General features: G+C 48.1%; 1 protein-coding gene across 3 annotated transcripts in view; it reads right to left on the reverse strand.

The window, feature by feature from the left end:
• Positions 1 to 2461: 2461 nt before the first annotated feature.
• The window catches only part of LOC143165420 (galactosylgalactosylxylosylprotein 3-beta-glucuronosyltransferase 1-like), a 30418-nt gene continuing 10189 nt past the window's right edge, over positions 2462 to 22690 (reverse strand). The window contains exons 2-6 of one of the 3 annotated variants that reach the window (XM_076348863.1): positions 12757 to 12901; positions 11875 to 12413; positions 10253 to 10549; positions 9646 to 9753; positions 2462 to 5885 (exon numbers count right to left, since the gene is read on the reverse strand). In XM_076348863.1, coding sequence (XP_076204978.1) covers positions 9667 to 9753; positions 10253 to 10549; positions 11875 to 12413; positions 12757 to 12868 — 1035 coding nt within the window. In that variant the 5' untranslated portion in view covers positions 12869 to 12901 and the 3' untranslated portion in view covers positions 2462 to 5885; positions 9646 to 9666. Of the gene's footprint in view, positions 5886 to 9645; positions 9754 to 10252; positions 10550 to 11874; positions 12414 to 12756; positions 12906 to 22690 lie in introns of all 3 variants that reach the window. The other 2 variants (XM_076348868.1, XM_076348855.1) reach the window with 2 other exon arrangements.

Here is a 22690-nt window from a genome sequence, read left to right on the forward strand (position 1 = left end):
ATCAGAAACCACCATGACCCTTTTTCTCACAAGAGAGCAAACAAGTACGGACTGGAGAGCAGAGTACAGATCAGGTGCCAGCAGGTCTGAGACTTTTCAAGGTCACAGTGCTCCCGTTTTGAACAGCTGTTGAAAGCTGGGGTGTGTTTTAAATTAAAAATGAATCGGATTCCTTAAATGCAAAAAAAATAATTTAACTGTCTCCACCGAAGCGTGGAAGGGAGGTGGTGGGCATTTTAGCAACCTTTGCGCACAGAGTTATTGAGGGCAGTGATGGAGGAAAACAATGTGAGACTGGATCTCTAAGAAGCAGGCACCGGGCTGTCTTCACAGTCAAAGGTCTGCCTTTCTCATTTTCACACGTCTGCCTAAGAAATTAAATTGAATGCATAAAAAAAAAAAAGACACCATCTTCAACAGAGCTTGAAATTAAGTTTGTGCGAGAGCCTCTGGATTGTCCCAGGGGAGGGGGCTTCCCCTCCTCCAAGTGTAATTTCACCTCCAATCAGCCCTGAACGTGATGAGAGACTGAGAGAAGTACCTCGCTCCGTTTAGTAAGATTCATTCTTGCTTGCTTTTTCTCTTTCCCCTTCTCCTCCTTGCTTTGTCTCCCGGGGCCTGCACCAGATCCCTGTTGAAAATGCAGCAGAGTGGCTGGGAAGCTTGGCCTTGAAAATGCAGGGCCCAAGGAGGGGAGGAACGATGCGCTGGTGTAACACAGTGATACCAAGCAGGGTGCTCAGGCACTGTCAGTCAATGTCTTGCCCACTGCCCTCCCAACCCCCAGGGTTTCTGTCAAGGGAAGAGGAAGGTACCATTAATCCTTGTACAGGCATCATAGAGGCTTTCAGCCACCATAGCCAAGCAGAGCTGTCCCTCTTTCTTGAGGGTGACAGTGTTTTCTAGTGGGGTGGACGTTTCAGGTAACTCTGGCCATGGCAGTTCTTTCTCAGCCTTTTGCAGGATCTTGACTTGTAAACTTCACATTGCACTTTAAGCAACACCTTTGTGAATGTGATTTTTTTTCTTACACTGGGATGGATTTGGCTTGTACTCTAGTATGCTAAATTTTTAGCAATGCTTCCTCAAGAGAGTCTTAAAAGTGCTTCCATGTTTCTGAGAGGTGGGTCCCTTGTTGTTAAAAAACCCCAAAGTTACAGATAGCTGATGTGACATACCTTGGTGAAATGACAGAGTAAATCAGTGAGAACATTAGAAACAGGACCTGGGTCTACTAGCTTCTCCCAGGCTTGTGGATTAGCCAACAGTGGGCTCCTGTCAAATAGGCCCATCCGTTCTCCTCTGGTCTGGAGAGAGAAGGAGAAACCAAGAGACTAGAGTTGCTTCCCTACCTGATCCCATTGCACTGACATCTAGTGCCCCAGTGAGAGTTCATACATTTTTCCCAGTAGGTTGTAGCTTACAGGGACTGGCAGAAGCAGGGACTGAAACAGTTGTGTGGTTGGTTAGGAAGGCTAGACCTTGTAGTGCCTTAGCCTGTGCTTCCTTACCCTGTTGGTGCGGCTCCTGGGTGTCTTCCCCCTTGCCCCAGGAGATGCAGTGGGGCTGTATTGCAGAGGGCCACAAGCTACTGCCCTCGCCTGCTTCCCATCGCTTCCTGTCCTGAGCAACTGGTCCTCCTCCAGGAGGAAGGAAGTTGAAAAATGTCTCTTGAGAGGTTTCATGGCCTCCAGAACCACTTGGGAGAGACTTTTTTGCCTAGACAGGCAAAATGGATATATGACCTTGGATCAATTTTTGCTGAGACCTGAGATGTCATGTGTACCCACATTCCTGCAGGAGACCCCTTGTGACTTACCATACTGCTACCAGGAGAGTTTGTCCTGACTCTTCCCAGGGGGGAGGACAGTGTGCAGGAGCTGGCTGGCCCAACAGAGCTGGAGTGGATACCATGCACCCTGCAGAACAGACCTCACGACGTCACCCAGTAGACCTCCACAGAAGTCAGGCAGCCTGCTCACTGCCAGCAGCAGCCTTGTTTAGGCATGACTGTGCAACGCAGCTTGCCATTGCACTAAGACAGTTCGTGGCACCTTTCCCCTCTCCCTTGTGATGGGGAACTGTCTGCCGGCCCTATGTTTTGACCACCACCCACTTCTGAGTTGTGGTCAGCACCTTTAGAGGGCAATCTCAGTAGGGACTGTCACCACATCACCAAAATGACAGCTTGCTGCTAGAGATGCCATAAGACTATGGACTTCAGGCTATATTCTCCTGTCTCCTTCTGTCTCTTTCCTTCATCTCCATAATGCAGGCACCAGTCTCAGGGAACTGAAATGTTTTTGCTTGAATTTCTCTTGTGGCATTTGGGTCAGATGAAGACTAAAGGGAGTACCCTTGAAATGAGAACAACTAAAACTGATACATTCTCAATTACAGAGTCCGCTGTGTTTTCCTGGAAAAGAAGCAAGCACTTATGCTGCAAGACAAGACAAGGGTGCAATATCGTACTATTCACATCATATTTAATAACGCTCTAGTACCATTCGATATAAATAAATAACCATTAAAAATTACTTTCTTGACATTCTCTTTCCTTCGTCAATAGTATTTTCTGCAACAGGACATGTTAGTAATACTCATTGGTTGGTTAATTGGATGAATCTCAGAGAACATGAATATCAGATACTAATATGCTAGTAAAAATCAGGCGCTGGGATGCCTTCTCTTCTTTAAACACTTCAGGCTCGATCTGCAGCTTCCCTCCTTATTGCACTCACTGCATTCACTTTCCCTGAAGCCTGTAACTCTGACCGCTGCTCCACTCCTGGGCTCTCCCACCCAGCTCTGCTAACAAACAGCCATCTTAACTTGTGGTGTCTCTTACTCACCTATCCTTAGCTGATACACTTTGGCTGGCAGTAGTCCTTGCTGTCCTTAGGCTGCTCTACAGAGAAAAAGAGTATTTGTGCTGAACAGGTCCAAATGTCTGCTAGCGTGGAATATCAGCTGTGTACATCCACAGTGTCCATACAAGGTCTTGGTCCTGCACAATTTAGTGACTGACAGAATTTCTTGATTCACAGAAACTCTCTTCCACAGGGCCAGGCTGGGGCAAGAATGGAGATAGTGTGATAGGGCTGGTTGTGAGAGCAGGCTCTGACCGGCACTGAATGGACAGTGCAGCTCATATCACTGGAATCCAGGTCCTCAGCGGGAAAAACAGGAATAATAATTTTGCTTTCTTATAGGGATGCAGAGAGAACAACTCTCTAAAAACATGTGTGTGGAGGGCATCCTTTGCAATGGGAATAGACCCTTGCTGCAAACACACACCGGCAGTGCCAAAATCCTATGTAGGACCTGCGTGAGATTAAAGGCTAGGGAATTAATCACCATGTCCCCTCCTGTTCATACAGGCAGAAACCCTGCCCATCTCGGAGGTGAAAATGGAGGATCATAAACCCTTTATTCCCCCACTCTCGCTCATTCATCGAAACCACAAAGAAGCGGACTTAATCTTGGTTTACTGCTGGGTGGAAGCATTGAGCCCACCTGCCTGGTGGCAGGGATGGGTCGGCAAAGCCCACTAGAGTGCAAGGCCTGTTACCTCCTGCAGAGGACAGGACACAAAGCTCTGACAAATGGAGAATGAAAAGTGTTTTGTAGACGCCAGGCTTCCTTCATGCTATCCAGTGCCAGTATGCCAGACCCTTGCTCTGTAAGGACCTTTCTAGGGCCCAGAGAAGACATCGCTTTCACGGCCCATTCAGTATTCCTTCATGCTGAGATGGCTGGCAGGGTGGCCTTGTAGTGCTGGGTGTGTTCGTCCAGAAAGCCCCTGGCCTAAGCCTCACTAAACACAGCCTCCATTTCTCTATTTGCTGCCTATTCTGTGATTTCTCCTGCCTTTCTCTCTGACAGGAGGCATCTCACCCTCTCTGCCCCCTCCTGTACTTTAGCCCCCTTCCCATAGCAGGATGCACAGCTGTTTGTTCCCCATGTGAGGGAACATGGACCGACTCCCTCTCTCAGATACCCTTCGAAGAGCCCCCTTCATGGAGGCTTCCTGAGATCCCACGGGGACTATGCTGAGTGAGGCCCTCCTTTGCACATGTTTTTACCTCGCTATGATTGCTCGGGAGCCAGAAACTTTGTGCCACCCACATCTCTTGCATAAAGGAACTGTAATTCCCTTCATTGTACTCCCCTCCTTGCTGTGTTTCTGATTATTTTGCCAGTTTAAGACACCATTGTAAAGAAACCCCAGGGAGCGCAGCACATATGACATTGATCGGTGAACACCAAGCTCTACTGTTCTGCGAGAGTCTGTGGCGAGGGGGGAAATGTTCTTTCTTCATGAACATGTCAGGTGATCTAAGCTAAAAAACAAAACTAAACAAGGAATAGGCAGAGAAGAATTCTAGTATAAATAAATCAACAAATAAATAAGTCGCCTGCCACCCCAGAATTTCTTGGGTGGGGGATGATTCAGTTGCTTATAACTTTTCCCCAGCTGTGAAATCCTCGATGTGTTTTGAATGCCTGAAGCCTTGTTTCTCGTGGCCTGAGTGAAGATGGTTTTCAGAGGGGTTTCTGGGTCATTCAAGGAATCTTCCTGGAAAAGTCACAGCGACACCACTCCCCACGCACACACATGGTACCAACACTTGTGCTTTTAAACCAGTGCATCCTTCCTTCGGTCCTCGTTTGCCACCTCCTCCTTTGTGGGCTGCCTTCCACCTGGCTGTCTTCCTGTTTTATTAAGGGAAAGGGAAACCCTTCTGCATGACACTGCCTCCTCTCTCTTCACAGGGCCACACATGCCTCTCAAAGTTCAGATGGGAAACCTTGTCACATTTGCTATTTCAGTTGTCATCTATGTGCTCAAGATATGTTTCCTGATGATGTCTCTCCACATTCCTCGACGTTCTCACAGGAGATGAGTGCAGGCTGAGGGTTCCTCTTCTCTGGGCGCTTCTCACCCACCTCCAGAGGTGTCTTCCTCTCTGGAGGTTTAGGAAGCAAGTCTGTATGCGTGATCCAAGGCTACTGAAGTGCCTGACTGCTGCAGCAGGGTTCCAGGCTAGGAACAACACTTTCAAGTCCACTCATCTTTGCCCCTGCTTTCTGCTCTCTGCAGCGAGACGTGGAGGCATGGCCTTTGAGGTACAGTACCTGCCGGGTCTCCCTGAATGGGAGAGGAACTTTACCCAGAGGGCTCTGGGCCTGGGGATCTGGGACGGCATTTTCCAAAACAACCTGAAGCGGGGGCAGTTCAAGTTCTCAGCTGAGGCGTAGGCACCAGATCCCTTCTGAACTCCCAAGCCCCAAATGAGGTGCTTCAGCACAGCTCCCTCCCCAACACTGAAGGCTGATCCCTGTAGGTATGAGTGCATCCTTCAGAGTGTGAGCCTCTCTCAGGCTAGCTTTGTTTTAAAGCTGTTTTGAAAGCATACCAACCTCAGGCTGACACGTCTATGTTTGTGCTTTTGTGACAACTTCTGTCCTTGAACCACCCCAGCTTGCAGCTGCTGTACTGAAGCTCAGGTTTGACAATATGCCAGGAGGGATCTTCAGAGGCACACGCACCCATCTTGGATTTCAGCCTCTGTGCTGGCACAGCCGAGAATGGAGATCGCATCTAATAGATTTTAACGAATGGTTAAAAACACAGAGCCCACAGGGGAAGGGAAGCACTCCTCTCCCAGGTGGGAAACGGGAGCCAGGGCACGAAGTCAAAGGTGAAGGATCACAGGGCACCACATCAGCTCTGTCCCAGGCAGTGGGAGCTGATCAGCGCGGCTACATTTGGGGGTGTTTATCATCCTCCAGCGGTGGAGCAGAGGGCCGGGCAGAACAGGCAGTGCGTGCAGCTGCTGTGGTTGCTGACACATTTCAGGAACGATCACTGCCCGCTGCCTCTGTCAAAACAAACACAAGATGAAGTAAGAAGGAGATAGAGATGTCGATACCACATCCAGTACAACAGGGCAGGAGACACATTTCCAACAGGGTTGTCCCCTGGCTCAGGTAGACATGAGGCAAGCAACAGTAACCAGGTTCCTCAACCACACTACGCACAGCTTCAGGCTGGGGATATGGCTGAAGAGCTGCTTGTTCTATCTGCACTACGGAGTCCTAGCTGGGATATTTTATTTATGAATTAGAAAAAGGTTTTGAAGGATTTTTTTTTTCTCCCCATTTTAGCCTCTCTGATATTTTTTTAAAGAAAGAGCAGGAGGATGAGATCTGAGGATCCCTGTTCAGTCTGTCTGGAAGCTCTGAAATGCAGGTGACCTTCTTCTTTCCTTGTTTCCAAATATCACAAGGCAGCTGGAGTCCTATGCTAACCTAAGCAAACTCTTCTCTCTCAGATGCCTGTAAATAGATGTTAGCAATAAGAATAGGTAGTTTTTATAACACCAGTCCTGAGTGATAATTTTCAGGGCTTTAACAAAGAAAAATAAGAAGCAAAATTAGTTTTCGTCTCCTGCTCTCAGAAGCCAAAGCCTGTGTTTCGAAGGGGTCTCAACACAGTCAGCAGGGACATATGCTGTGATAGCTTTTGATTGCTCCGTGGCCCCTGTTGCAATACAGACAATCCCAAGGACTTCCACTATTGTCCACATTCCCCTTCCTACTCTGCATGCCCCCACAATGTTTCTCAGAGACCAGGCTTATGGCCATTTTCCACAATATCTCCACAGTGAAAGCCTTTGTCCAGCTGAAGATGGGCTCAGAGATCCCTTTTGTGTCCCTCCTGCTCCTCCACTTTGCACGAAGAGGCTGGGGAAGTAGCTGAGGATCTCACCCTGATCCTCAATCCCAGCACACCTCAGATCCTGCCTAATGGTTGTCAGGGCAGCAAAAAAAGCAGAATTTCTAGTGCAGAAAAGAAAAACACTTTCCTTTTTTTAAATGTTGGACTCTTCTTTTTCTTTTTGTTGTCTCTCATGAAAAGCAAAACCCTGATGTGTCTTATTGCTCCCCCTTTGCAGATCTGCTCTGATTTGGCATGTGGAGTTTTCTCCCCCAGACTAACAAAAACTGCCGTGGTTCAGCTGGACACAGCTAAGGGTGGTGGGAATGCAGGCAAGGAAGAGAGTGGACTCCAGCTGGGACAAAATAACTGCTATTTATACAGCACCCGTTGAAACCCGATCTTCGCAGTTCACGTGATCAGCAGGTCCCTTTACGCTGTGTCTGTGGCAATCCACCAAGTAGGCGCACGTGCCAAGCAGCCATGCAAGTAGTCCAACTAGAGATTAACAGAGCACCAAATCTCGCGCCAAGCAGTGTCCACCTGGCTCACATCTGCAGGTGTTAAAGGGGAAAGAGGCCTCTGGGAGGTTTGGGACTTGACTGGCTTGATCTGATCCTCAACAAGAACTAATTGCCAGGAGGGAAAGACAGAAATATTCTCCCTGTTGTGTCTAAGAATAGAACATCCTCAGGGGAGCAATTTTACCTCTTTTTTTTCTCAGCACTGGCTTACCTAGATCACGTCTGTCAAGGTTCTGAAGCTCAGCAGCCTTGATAGTAAGGACCTCCAAAACACTGTAGCTGTCAGCAGAGATCTCAATTTAAAACTTTAAGAGGGGGGGAATCTAATGATTTTGCTTGACTGCCCAGTCAAGCAATTTACCTTGCAGGTGTCTCTTGGAGTGGATGCCACGTGCCCACTTGGCAGGTCAGAGCAACTGCCCCACATGGCAGACTTCGGTGCAGAAGGGACTGTGGTCAAATTCTCTGCTAATGCAAGTGGGAAAGTTCCTTCAAAATCTACAGAGCTGGCCCAGCCGAGACTCTGGCTTGAAAGCACCCTGAGAGGATGGCTCTGGATAAGGGTGCAAGTCCTTCTGGTGAATGGGTGGCAGTGTCTTGATCTCTCAGACTGGTCGCTTCCCTTTCCCACAACAAATGACTTACGGGGAGCCATTCCCATGAGGATCCATAGCAGGTGTGTGGCATTTCTCATGGAGGATGGCTGAGTGTTTGTCCGGGGAGAGGGGGTGAGGACAAACGAGCAGATACATAAACGGCACATTTATGAAACCGTCACATCCACACTCTGCATCTGTAGTGGAGCAGTCAACCCCTCCTCTGACAAGTAGGCAAGGCAGGTCTAATCTGTCTGAGTTTTTATAAGCCTGCTTATCCTTTACAAAGTAAGTGGTACCTCCAGACCAGTTAACTGGATTCTGAGTCCTTATGAGCTGAGTTTGGGCAATTGTAGCTTTAGCCTACTGCAGACCCAGCATGGGTGGGTATGTAAAATGAGCTCATTACTGCTAGTGGATTCCACAGAAGCACAGGTTAAAAGAAGGGCTGCTGCCTAAGCATGGGTGTCTAGCATTTTTTACGGATCGCTAGGATATCTGAGATATTACTGAAAAACTGGCAGATACAGTACAGAGTTTGTGCCCTACAGGAGGGCCAGGTAGGCTACCCCAGGGTCCCTATGGCGGCACCAGGTGTCTATGTTTAGGCAACTGACTCCTGTCCCTCCCATCTGCTGTTGGGTGTGCAGGCACTGGGAGTGCTTTGCACCTTGTATGGCTGTCACTCAGAGACGATGAGATGATGTAGAAATGCTGTATGCAGCTACTAGTAATGCACACAGCAGACCAGTGCAGAAGTTGAAATACTCACGACTGCCTGTATAAAAGCCGTCAGTTTTATTTCCACTGGTAGAGCTGAGGTGTATATTGGGGTCAGGACTGAAAGGAGCCCTGGAATATCTTCCAAAGTAGGAGTAAATCATTCTGCATCCTGTATCTTGCCACAGATATGAGTCATTCCAGAAAGAGCTGGGTACTCCCAAATTGGATACCTTTATTCTTTTGGGACTTTTGGGCTAGGAATCTGCCAAGGAGAGACATTGGGATCAGAGGGCATGGCAGGTGGCAGAGAAGGTCATAGCTCCTCTGAAGCCTGCTCTTCATCAATCTTTACTTCTAAGAACACATCTGATACATTCCTGCCCTCACCTGTGGCGGTTGCCATAATCCCTCCTCCTGCTGCTGAACCTGGCTCTGTGGACCACAAGGGCATGCCTAGTGCCTTGACGATTTCTCCTCAGCAGCAGATGTGTTCCTAGCCCTGGTATTGTTGGTACCGAGCCCCTCAAACTCTGTGAGAGTTAGTGTAGGTTGCTCTTTGCTGGTTCCTGTTTTGAGGTCGTCTAAGTGTCCCATCAGCCTTTCCCTGCTGCATCCACACTACAGTTGTTCATGCAGGATAAAAGCTGAAGGTGGATGCATGGAGCACTGCAGAAGTGGCAGGGCTGCTGGGGGAAAGCTCGTCTGCAAGAGTGTGATCTCTTTCCACACACTGTAGGACAACCCCACATTAAAGAGAGTTTGGAGCTGGCAGAAATAGGGGAGCAAGGAATTTGGCTTGTTATTATTACTGAGTGAAACCATGGGATTCTTCTGCCACTTTTCTTTTTGTCTGTATGCAGGCGAAGCTTCCATGTGGACTGCAAGGAGGCTTGAATGAGTATGAAATGCAGACTGTAAGTGGGTAAAGATGAGGAGCTACTTCTTGTGCAAAGGGTGGCATGGTAAGGCAGTTACTGGGACAATCATATATGCAGTCTTTGAGGAAATAATAGCATAAAGAAGGAAACAGGTACAGATTATTTGCCTTGCCAAAAACAATAAAGACAAGGGTACTCACACCCTGGAGCTGGCTCTCTGCTTACACCTCTACTCTGGGGTCTGTAAATCCACGCTTGCCTTCGTTAACCAGAGTGGGCCTCTCAGTTCTTGTGTGCCAGACCAACACCTAGAGGGAATCACAAAGAGTTCAGGGGCTCTGGATGCCATGGAAATGCCGAGAGCAGCACATCCATCAGGTGGGATCCTGAGCCACCCGGGGCTCGCAGCTGTTTGAAGCACGTGATTCAAAGGGGTTGAACCTGGGAGAGACTTCACAGGCACGTGAATAAGTGACAAGGAGGGGGGATCATTTTGGACCAAAACCCCAGACTCAACCCTCTGCCAATCCTCCTGGATTTTGAAGAAGCAATCTGGGTGCGAATTGTACAGCAGAGGCTCTTTATTAACACAGAGTGCATAGCACTAACTGTTCCTCAGCACTCTCTGAGCTTCACATCTGTGAAGAATTTAGCAGGCTCTGTCCGTCTGTCCCAGCTCAGTTTGGCGCTGACGTGCGCCAGCACAGGGCAGGCACAGTGGAAGGTGGAGGAGCATGGCAGGAGGCTGCAAAAGCAGCCAGGACCCAGCAAGGAGAACGTATTTTCAAGGTCTCTTGTCCTGCTCACCTTTGTGCAGTTGGCTGCTTTGGGCTCCAGCCCGTCCATAGTCACTAGATCCTTCAGCAGACTGGTTTCCTGGTAGCCTCCTTTAACTCCCTCCAGCTTGAAACTGGCCTGAGGCTTCTCCAAGATCAGCTTGATGCTGATAGCAAATCCAGCCATGTCAATAGCAAAGGGCCGGTTAGGGTCAAAGACAGTTTTCCAGCCCACCACCTTCCCTGCTGGGCTCACTTTTGGGGATTCATACCGCAGCCCCCCAACGAAAGCCACTGGCCAGACTGACACCCTCCTTGTGTAGCGCATCTGTGTGCCAGAAAGAAACAGTGCTGTAAGAATTCAACCCCACAACGCTTGTCCCACTCCATTAGTATACCATCCTCTGCTGTCATTGGCAGCTGTCCTCCCCCGTTGACTTCCCACACAATCACATAGCTCTAGGCAGCGCAAGTTCATGTTCACCTGTGCTACTGCTTGAAGAACTACAGCTTGCAAAGCCACAAGGCTGTTTTAGCACCTTCTCTGAACACCAAACTCACTGTTTTTCTGTGCCCACGTTCAGTCCCTCAGAAGAAGAAAAACATTTGGGTTTCTGATCTCATCTGAACTTTTATCATTTTTTGTAAAATTTTATCATTTTTATGAATGCCAAACACAACTTCTATCGGGCCTCTAGCTCCGTATTATCAACTCCACTCACTCCAACTTCACCCCCATGCAAGTAATCTCCCGCCCTGACTGATGCACCTTTGTCCTCATTTACCGCAAATCCCCCCCACCCCTGTTCTTTCATCCATGGCTACTGCCTAAAAGAGTGGGGTTTTACTGAAATTGTCAGAAAGGACCTGGAAAGAAATAAGAAAGGATGAGCTTAACAGAGAACAAAAAAATTCTGAAAACTGGAAATGTGCTCTGATGCATAACTCTGTATTTCAAGTGTTGTAGTACAGTTTGGCTTAAATTGGTGACAAGGGAGTTTACTGAATAATCATTTTTGCAAGTTTACAATAGACTTGGCGTCTCACAAAAGCCAGGTTTCCAGCAGAAGTCTGGGCAAGCTTCTGTGGTCCCAGGGGCACAGCCCTGTTGTGGCTAGAACTCAGAGTACAGAAGGGAAGCCAAGGAGAAAAGGTGGATTAGAAAGTCAGTCAATCTTCTAACATTCCCTACCCATCACACCCCTACAATAGTGCAGATTTATGCTTTGCCAGAAGTTTGTCTTCGGTGCTTATTTAAATCAGGTCAGCTCTCCCTGCGGAGAGGAATAAATTCTGGAGTATGTATCCTCTGGTCTCTGGCAAAAGGGGCTCTAGCTGGTGCAACACTGTGTGAGTGGCTATTCACGTTTGCAGCCTACACCATGGCAGATGTGCTCTTTGCTCTTTCAGTCCTTTAGAGCATAGCTACTGGGTTTGCATAGCTATAGGTTTGCATCTGCCCTATACCCAGCTCCCACGGAGTGCAGGGCAGGAGAGGAGGGCTCTAGGCAACATGCCAGAGCCCTTGTCTCCCAGTTGATGCTAAAAGTCCATGATAGCCCTATCTCAGAGGTCTTTGCAAGTGCACCTGGCCTTAAGAGGCTTTGCAGCTGTATCCTGCTTTTCTGTCCCATGTAATTTTACGGCTCTTACCTCTTCAAAGAGCTCCAGGCTGTAGGTGTTATCATCATCGGCAAAATACACTACCCCTTCTGGTGGTGCGGTGTTGCTGAAGCTGTCCCTCAGCCAGTGCAGCCCCAGGTTCCTCTGTAGTGTCCCCCTTGGGGTGTGGGATGGGATCCAGGACAGCCCCAGCTTCAGACTCTTGGGTGTCTCCACATTAAGGTGAGTGAAATTGAGCCCTGCCTTCTCCAGCAGGTTGGATACCAGGTTGGTCCTCCGGGGCGAGTCCTCCACCACCACCCAGTGCAGGTTCTGTACATGTAGGAAGGTGTTGGCCAGACGGGTCAGCTCAGCTTTTTGCACTGGCCGGGTGTAGGTAGGGGTGATAACGAAGATGGTCGGCAGGGTGTCTGACCATGGGGGAGGCCTGGAGTACACATAATTCTGGATGATTTTAGGCGTTGCCCCTATGCTTTGCTGCTGCCGAATGCATGATGGGAGGCCTTCTTCTTTCAGTGCAGAGGTACCATTGAGGAGAGCTTTAGAGGTCACGTTCTCATCTGTCTCTTCTGGGACAAAAGGAAGGAAGGAAGGAAGGAAGAAAAAGAAGAAAGATGTTGTTAGAGAACTAATCACTGCCGGGCTGCCTCCTCTCCAGGGAGTGCTGGGGACACACCTGTCTGGAGTCAGTGCTTAGCCCATCAGCATCCTCTCCTCAAAGTCAGCCTAAGGTGCATGTTTAACGTGCTCTTAAGAACAGTTTGTGTGCCTGCTGTAGGCAAACCCCGAGAGGTCCTTCAGGCAAGTTTGTCTTTGTTTAACTCATCCCATGAGAGAGCATTTCCTACCGAGGGTTCGCACCAGCAATCATCACAACCACCAGCACACTGACAGAAGAACTCTTGCACTTACTTCTCAGCAGGCTGAGGTAGCGGGTGGTTGGGTACTGGTGCCACAACGTTAGGAGAAGAGCCCATGGCAAGGCGATCAGGAGCGTGGTAAGAAGGTTACGTCTCCTCAGCATGCTGCAGAGAGCTTCCAATGCCCAGGCATCTCTCTACCTTTCAGAGCAGAGAAAAGAGTAAAGCCTCCGAAATATCAGTCACCACAAACACTAGGACAGTAAGTCTAGAGGCCAGACTAATAGACTGAGTTTGTCTTGCTTGGAGGGAGGCATGATAAATGTTGGGCCCTGATCCAGCAAAGCATTTCTCTAAGTTTACATGGAACCCCATTAACGTTGCCGGCCCGAACCATTAACCAGCTGCCCTGGCCAGTTCCTGTGCTATTGAATAGAAGCTTTTATCTGTTTACGTTGCCATAAAGAACCTCCCACTGCCCCATGATGAACCCACTGTCCTTGACTTAGGGTTGTTCATGTTGCTGATTCTGAAGCCAGAGAGGACTGTTACTTGCCCCTTCTCTGGGGCTGGTATTCATTACTGAGCTTGTGGCAACCATTTAATTTGCTTCTTTTGTAGAATTTTTTAAAACTGTGTGCAAGATTTGTGTTCCTGCATATGCAAGTGGACAAAACAGAAAATGTCAGGAATCCTCAAGAGAGCCAGCATCTCTTTCACTCCTGCAGTTTTAATTCATCTTCCTTATGCAGATGCATTGAGGCAATCAGTGATGCACACTATTACCTACTAAGTTTTTCACAAAATCCCTGCCTCAGTCATTCCACAATGCTGGTGATACCTGCTGAAAGTTTAATTATTCCACATCCCTTTCTACTCCTGGCTTGCAGTGTCTGGCCACGGCAGCATTTAGTTTAAATCACAGACTTCAGAATACTTTAATTTCTTTCTTAGCATTTCTGTAATGTATGTGATCATCAGATCTGAGGAATCGCAACATTTATTTTCAAAACTCTTTCTATAAGGTGAGAGGAACTAAAAGAAAATAAAGAGAAATAAAGGACAAAAGTGTCAGGAATAATCAACAACAGGGAGTGGCTTATTTACAGATGGTCCAAGCTACAGCAGTCCTGTACTTGATTTTTCACAATTGTTGAGCACCTTCAGCTCCCACTAGTTAATATGATTAATGTGCAGCCAGTCTGTCTGGAAATCAGATCCTTGGCTTCTCAAGGTAGTCACGCCTTCAACAAAGTATGCAACATTAATGATCAGTTTGGAAAACACAGACTGAAGTACTTGGACGTCTATTGCAGACCACTTGTTCAGGGACATAACTCAGCCCTGAGTATAGTCATAGTGTGATGAGATCCCAGTCCTGGCTCACCTGTTTGAAAGACCCTTAACAGCCTGTGTACAGTAAGTCACATAAGCATGAGATCCCAGAGACAACTTCTGGAAGGCCAACATCAAATGGGCTTGCCTAGTGCATGTGCTGCCTTCTGTATGGCTCTGGCATGCTGTCAGGAACATTTTCCTCCCACTTCTAGCTTCTGCTTTGGTCCCTCTCTGGGTACAAAATCTCCCGATACTGTTATTACACGCCAGCAACAAAAGCAGTGCTCCAGAAAGGGGGATCCACTTCTGCTGCTGCAGAACAGCAGCCCACGGAAACACTGAAGGGTACAGAACAAAGTTACTTGTTACCATCTGAGGACTTTCTGCTATCACTCTAAGCAGGTTGCCTGACGTTTGATATCTGGATTTTATTCCCCTCTCCCTCCTGGTAACATCTGTAATCGATTTCCTCTGGGATTACCTTTCTGATGCCAAATACTTCTCCTGGTGGACTTCCTCGCTACCACAGCGATGCTCACTAGGAGGCTAAAGGGAGCATAAAACTTTCATAAACCTCCTGCAGAGAGATTTCTGTTGGGAAACTAAAGTCACACGCCCTGGGAACTGGAGAGCTGCTGAATGGCACAGCCCCACCAGGCCCTCTTGCTCTCCTAGGCTGAAGGCAGTTTGAGGGAAGAGGGTGATGGCATCACACTGATACAAAGGACGGAAAGCAGGTTCAAATTGGTTGGCTTTAAATTCCTGCTCTGCCAGGGACTTTCCAGGTGTACTGAAGGCCAGTCGTCTAAAACTAAGGTCCTCAAAGGGACGTAGGCACATTGAGTGCAAAGGAAACTCCTTTCCCAGGATCTGGGCCCAGCAGCTCCTCATCTGTCCAAAGGCGAAGAAGGATTGCCCCGCTTCAGCCTTAGAGAATTGTGTGAGAAGAAATATGACGACTGGTTCGAAAGGGCTCTGCTTTGCAGTGACAGTAGCCACATGGTACTCCTGGAAAGTATCAGGGGATGCTATTCTAAATTCATCCTCTGGGACCTGTCTTTAATTTTTTCCCTCACATTTTACCTTGGTCTCCTGACAAAACAAGGATTATGCGATTGCAGGGCTCATCAGTGCCCTGCCGCCAATAACTATCAAACCCACTTCAGCCAAATCTGACAGAAGACTAGCATGTCTCAGCAAGTCTTCTGGCAGGGAAGTAGATACTCACAAGCCCTATTAAGGAAATTGCTGCAACATGAACTCATTCCTTGTTAGAGACCAACAGTACCAGACTGGAGCAATCCCTCTAGGGAACCTATCACCTCCACTGATCCCCAAACTGTTCGTGGTAATAATCTCTAATGCTTCTTACCTCCTCACTCAGGGAACACCGTGGAGGCCATTCCTGTACTTTCAAGCTATGGAAAATGGTCCAAGAAGTGGGACAAGGAACCTGTGTGGCCAAGGGCACACAGGAGTGTTTTGGTGATGCCAGCAGGAGCCTTGTGCAGCAAACATGCTGACTCTGCATAACTTCGTTGCTTTCTGATGGCTGGATCCCGGGCAGGTACAAGAGTCTCTTTCAAGCTTTAGTGCCGAAGGCATGTGTGTTTGGTAAGCTACAGATCTAGGCTGGACACAGGGCAGGATGGTGTTACCCACACCAGGGGCTGCTTTCCCTCCAGGAAATCCCTTCCCTGAGCAGCATAGCAACACAGAGCAAAGCTTCCCATCACTCAGGGCCATGGGAACAGACAGAGCCACCAAAGAAATCCAAGGAGGGCTGTGCACTGCCTTGTAACAGCCGCAAACACCTAGGTCCACCCGGGCCCTGGCTCGGGGTCATCACAGCTCCTTGCTTCCTCTGGGATGCTTGCAATTACAAACGTCCCTGCACTAGAGTCAGGCAGCCAGTGTTTTTTTCCTTTAATAAAAGCCCTTAATTATACAGGCACAGTTTCTATGCAGCAGGCCTGCCACTGCTGCGAACTCAGGTCGCTTCTGGAGGGAAGGAGAGGAGGAGGTGGCGGTGGCAGCTGTGTTACTAAGAGAGCACAGAGGAGAGTGGATCAGAGTTAGAAGAGCTTTAACAAATTCCCTTTCTAGTTCTTTCTCCTCCTCCTCACAGCCAGCCCTGTTCATGCTTCCCGAACACTGCAAACAAGCAGAGATGCTGTCGATCTTTGCAACTCCCCTGGTGCTCCTTGCTCATTTATTTCTACATGCACCTTCTCTCTATTGCTTTTCCAAAGCTTGCAATGCTGAAAAAGTTAAACCCCGCATAAAGCACCAGGTCATTTGTGAACCTCACAGAGGCGTCTGACTTGAACACCGTTTTCAGAAAATCTGTCTTGGAATACTTTATTTTCTCTTTAAAACCTTACCTTCTCTCCCCAATGCTGCCCCCTGCATCCATCATGCTTGTGCTCTTCTCTGTTCCTTTACATCTTTCACCTGCATTTTCTCAGTCCTTAAGAGTCTCTCTTCTTCCCTGTTTCCAGGACTAGAGGAATCCCCTGGCCTACTAATAATTTTAGCCTTCATCTTCTCTCCTTCCCCACACAAAGGCCCTTTGCATTTTTTTAATATTGACCCTGCATGGAATATCTCCCACAAAGTGGTCCATTAAAGCATCAGCCCATCCTCCTGAAAACACAGCATCAAAACCCAATCACATGTCAATGCCGCTGGGTAGCCTGCTGATGGCCCCAGTGGGGCTTACGGAGGTTTACTGCACATATTTTTACCTACTTTTTGTAATTAAAAACAAAGTCCCCTAAGTGGCTCAGATTAATTGCATGCTTGGCTGGCAGGCATTACTGTGTGTATTCTTGGCACAAACAGCTACCTTCCTTCTGCCTTTAAACCCATTCAGAGTAGATCCTATTAAGTGGGATTCAAGATCAGAAGAAAATTTTGTGATCATCTAAACCCATCTCCAGCAATCATCCCGTAATTCCTGGGTTTAAGCCGTAGAGGGCAGGGACTGTCTCTTAATGTGCTTGTACAGTCCTGCACTGATCCCAGCAGAAGCCTTTGGATGCGATTGCAATACAAATATTATTGATTGTACTCTCTTGCTGGCTCTTTTCCTCCCTTGCTATTTCCCTTGTCCTGCCTATTCCCCTTTCTCCTCCCTCTTCTTTTTTTCCTAGCGTCTCCTGCAGCCCTTGTTTGTGTTACACACCCTTAACAACATTAGCTGGATGTTTGATGGATGCCTTCAATATGCTGCCTGTAGCCTTCTTGAGCTGTTTTCCAATTACACATCCCTCTTCTTAATTTCATCCATCAATCTTCTGTTCTCCATTAAAAATAAACAAACACACACACAGTGCACAAAGCTGAGTATGATAGGGACAAAATGTTTCTCGTACTACTCTCGCTTTGCGCTGCTTTGTCAGACTTCTCAATTCCCAGGATACAACAGAACCCAGTCTCTGTTTAAGCTCATGTGCTGATGCAGGGGGCATTAATCTGAAAGGATTTGGGAGAAGAGAATGAGAAAAGCACATGGGGAAAGAGCCCAGCCCCAGCTTGGATGCCCCAGACCGATGCTGAAGATCTGGCTGAGGCTCAGAGCATCACATGTGACCGATCCCTTCATCTGCTGTTGACAATTACCGACACAGGGTACAATTTGCTACAGGCAGGGAAGCTCAGATGTTGGAAGAGGGATAAGAATTCCCAGGCTGGAGAACAACCCAGGCAGCCTCACTGTTCAGATACAACTTTAGGAGGTCACATATGTGACTTTCTCCCTGAGTTGCAGAGCAGTTTGAAAGGACCTCTTGGGTTAATGGTAGAGAAAGGTGAAAGTTAGGGAGAGGCCCAGCTGTCTGGGGTTTATAAGGCTGATGTGTGAGTTCAGGTGCCTTCGATTTTCCTATAGCCCTGTTGAAAAGCTGTTCAATTTATGTCCTCTTTGATAATTCAGAAATGGTTAGGATCACACAGGCTTCGGTAGTTCTGTTCTGAGGTTTCAGTTCTGCCCTCCACTCGCCTGATTCAGCATGAGAATCACACCTTTCAAAAAGTTTGCTCTGCAAGAAAGATGATTTTGCAGCCTCTGGTTCAGGGCAGCCAGCCTGTCTGAGCCAGGCTTACAAGACCCTGAATGTTGGACCAACCCCAGCCCCAGGACTGTATGTCTGCACAGTCTGAGACAGACTCTAAAGATCATTATCTTCCCACAGGGACAAATTTCACAGTTCAAACTGTCCCCCGGGAACATCCTGCCATCCAGTGTAAAGACTTTTCTAGGCAAGCACCCAAAGCAAACTAGTCTCAGCTAATGGAGCCAAAAGCTTCAAGAAACACCCCCTAACCTTGGTTTGTACCATGTTTGCAAGCCTACCGTTCTGTGCATGGAGAGACGCATAGAGAGGGGAGGAGAGAGGGGTGTTGGGAGAGGAGGAGGGCAGAACTGGAGCAGAGCTGCCGGCTGATGCAGATGACTCCTAATTTCATGCACTGAAACTGTCAGCAGGGTTTTTGGTTTGTTTTGCCTGCGTTTTGCTGCCTCTCTCCATCAGCCCCTAGCCACCTTGAGGAAGTCCATGCAGATTTCATGAGTTCTCTAACTCCCGGTGTGGGAGATGTGATGCTGAAGGCAGAGCAGGGAGCTTTCAATTATTGATGAGAGCGACCTCTCTTTAAACAAGGAATGCATAATTCATGTCAGTGCTGGTATTTGTGGTGTTCAGCAACGGCTCTGTCTCTGCTTTGCTGAAATCCACAGGAAGCCGCTGTCCCCTCTCCCCCCATTCCCTCGGGCCCATCAGAGCCTTCAGCCGAAACTTCAATACTGTTTAAAATTGAGACACGCCAAGATGCTGCAGCGCTTCGCCTCACCCGGCAGTCTCCTGCCTGTTCGAGATGTGCACCATAAAGTGGGAGGACAGATTCAAGGAACCACAGAAGTGGGTGGAATGGGTTATTGCTCTGGGATAAGCAGGGGTAATTACTGTGCAAACACAGCCACAACAGGACATTTCTCAGTAGGGGGACTTCTCTAACCCCGAGACAGGTCTGCAGGAATGGCGTCGATGTAGGACAGAAAGGACAGACTAGATCTAAAGTACAGTGCCCGAGGGTTCACGTCCAGCTGTATTTCTTGTGGGGATGGGAAACAGAAGAGCAAAAGGGAGATTTGGTTTTCTGCTCAATAAGTAGCAATTTCTCCCCTAAACTCTGCTGGAACTGGGTGGCTGAAAAGCAAAGGAAAAAAAAAAGGAAGAGTATTTTTTTTCTAGGAAGGGAAATTTTAATGATGGAACAGGGAAGAGAAAGGCTCTTTTCTAAACCCACAACTGGGATCTTGACCTCCCAGTAGCACAGGCAATGCAGGCTACTGCGATCCTGTCCGAAGGTGGAAAGGTGCTCTTCTGCTGGGGGTTTTAATCATCCCTCTGCTCAGACCTCGTGAATGGCTCCAGGCAAGTGATGCCTGCCATCTGAATGAGGTGAGCACTTCCCTACCACTCGTGGGGACAGAGGGTGAGGCAAAATTAACTGAGCCCCCTGGAGAGACAAAAAACAGAGAAATACAAATAATAAAACAATACGGGGAAGGATGGCCAGGTCCTTCCCCAGGGCAGGAAGAGTGGAGCTACCAGCAGCTGTGGGGTTTCAAGGCTCGGCCCCACCTACGCTCTGTCACTCGGTGCACAGGCTCCTGCGGGGACAACTTCCCCGGGAAGTGAGTCACTCCCAGTGAAACAGCCGCCCTTCCCAAGCCCCCATGCTTCTTCCTCAGATGTAAAGAAAGGCTTCATCCTCTCCCTGCCAAGTCCGATCCCTTCACCATATGGGACTGCAGTTACTTCAGACCAGAAACCGTGCTCGTCCTTGGGGAACGCGCCGTGCACCCTCCACATTCCCATCCCTCCACCGCCTGTGCGAAGCCAAGTCAAGCATCTTCCTCCAACCTTGGTCCGTAAAGAGCTCGGCACGGCACCTTTCCTGAGAGCATCCTTATCCCAGACGTGTGGCTCGTGTCTGAGCAGCATGGAGTGGGGGAGGGTGATGCTTTATACAGGGCTTTGTTCCCAAGTTAAAAAAAAAAGCAGAAAAACCCCAACAGAAAACAAAAAAGAAATGTTGACAAAGCTAATTAAATCTGCTGGCTAGGTCCCACAGGAGCCAGTACTTTTGAGACAGCTCATGGCGCAGCCTGCTATCCCCAGGTAGATCAAGGGTATCCAGGCGCTATCTGGGCTATCAGCAGGAATGAAGATAACCCAGTTCGGATATAGACTAGACCTTGAACTTGGCTGCAAAGCCCAGCTATGCAGGGAGCCTTCTGGAGCTAAACAAGGTTATTTTTTATCAGCCCGGACCCAAACGTCCTTCATGATCGACCCATGCGACCTGTCGCCGCCTTCCTGCCCCCCTGAGCTTTGGCGTGGGTGGGCTGTGACTCAGAGGGACACAGCCCTCCGCCCCGTCCCAATTTCCCTGTGCTGCAAAGCCGTAATCCAGGGGTGCCAGAAATACCTGCAGAAAGATTGGCAGCTCAGGCCCAAACAGGAGCAGGAGGTACCAGATGTCTCCTGAGAAAGCCAGCTGTCTCCTGAGAGACCTCTCTGCTTGGAGTTATCCTCTCTTGAAAGGGAAGTCGGGGGCTTATTCAAATGTCGACTTCTCTCCCCTGCTGCTGAGCTCTGGCAGAACCGAGGTCCTTTTTAGGCGCTGATGACTATTACAGAATAATCATTCCAAATGTATCAGCGTGAATCAGCCCAATATCTGCATTATCCAAAAAAAAGCTTTCTTTTTTCCGAGGAGGCAAAATAATTCTAAGGAAGCGAAAACAATACTGGATTGTTCCAAAGTATCTGTACATTTTATCCAGAGCTTTCCCTACTGAGTTAACAGCTGATGCCTGTTCAGCAGGAGTGGAAGCTGTCATTTTACAGGTTTCTTACAAAAGCAGGAAGGAAAAACCCATAGTATTTGCTTCCAGAACATTTTCAAAGATGGAGAGGAATTACTTTTTCAGAGAAAAAGGCATTAGGCATTATTTGATGGATAACTACGTTTCAGAGGTGCTTGTTTGGGGGGAAAAAAAAATCACATTGATCACAAGCTCCTTGTAAAGATATGGGGCCCAAAGGCCAATGCTGTTCCTCTGGTAGCAGCCAGGATGCAGAGATGGGCTTTGATTTTAGCTATGTGTCAATATGACATCAAATGCAGACCTCCAGAGGAACATACTATCACTAATGCACACTCTTGATTGATTTAGCTTGTTTTCCTCCTACTTTCAAAGGCAATGTCAAAATGCTCTTCCGTGCCGGACTTCCCAGTTACTCCTAGGGAGGGCAAAAGAAACCAAAGGAGAAGCTGCTCTGGATGAAATCACACTGCAAACGACTGGAACAGCAATTATGCCATTTAAAACACAGATGCAGCTAAAGATGTCTACTGTCTTCCCAAAACCTGTGGAAATACTGACATTTTAATGGTTGCACGTGTGTGCTGGCACCCTGAAGAATAAGAGTTCAGAGCCCTTATTGTATGGAAACAACTGTGGGCAGAGGATGTGTGTGGTGTATGGGCAACAATCCCCTGGAGTTTTTATCTGGGAATGCTGGCTGAATTATGTGATCAATAAAAGCATCACGCAAACAGCAAATCTGGGCAGAGTGTTTTCATGGGTGGCTGCTCCATAGATTAACACAGAACGGACACTGGCCAGCACTGATGAGTTGCCACCACATCATGTAGGCGTTGGTTAAGTGAGAAGTGGAAAGAGGAGAAACACCACTTTGGCCTCCTTGATGGACATTTTTGCTGTTGCAGCTCTCTGAGCTGTGTGAAATACGCTCACTCCATAACTAGCTGAGGTGGTCCAAAATGCTAATTCTGATTTCTTCCTCCGAATAAATCATCAGCACTCATTAGATTTGCCACTTGCTGTGCAGCATCCAAGTGTCATGCAGACACTTTTAAAAACAAATGTAGAATGGAGAAACAAAGTGGCACCTGGAGAATTGTCTTTTGCAATAGATATATGTTATGGTCCGCTGCTTGATTTGTACCTTAAGTGCCACAGCTGATCTGTATAGCTTGGGCTCGATGAAAAGAAACACCAGAATGAAAATTAGTGAATCAGAAGACTACAGCGTTTATTCTCCTCCCCTCTGCATATGAAATGAAAAGGGAGGAAGGGAGCGAAGTAAAGAAGGGGCAGAAAGGTGATGGCCAGTGTCCTGCTGAGGCTGTCCTGCTGTCCTTCCCTGTCCTAACAGGGAAGCTGTTGACTCTGGACCACAGGCAGGCCACGTCCAAATCAGGTGCCAGGGCATGTGAGATCAAGAGACCCATATGTGATTCCCACCTTCTGGGAATGCCAGGGGAGCAGTGAGCGCAATAGTCGAAATATCTGACTTGGGCACCGGCAGCAGCTGCCAGAAGATAACCCTACATCATGATAGAAAGAAGTTTTTCTTGGTAGAAAAAGTGTGCAGTGGATGCATTTGGGCAAACGGATGGAGCTGAGGAGTAGCAAAAGCCAAATGCCCCTTTCTGACAACAATCCAGTCCTACCAGAAAGAAAAGGTGTAGGTTTCTGTTTTTCCAGGTCTTGTACTGTTAAAATGGAAGAAGGCTTGTCTGTCGGTAAGGCAAGGAAGGCCGTGAGG

This window comes from Aptenodytes patagonicus, chromosome 1 (genome assembly GCF_965638725.1).
Source record: "Aptenodytes patagonicus chromosome 1, bAptPat1.pri.cur, whole genome shotgun sequence".
NCBI classification, from domain to species: Eukaryota; Metazoa; Chordata; class Aves; order Sphenisciformes; family Spheniscidae; genus Aptenodytes; species Aptenodytes patagonicus.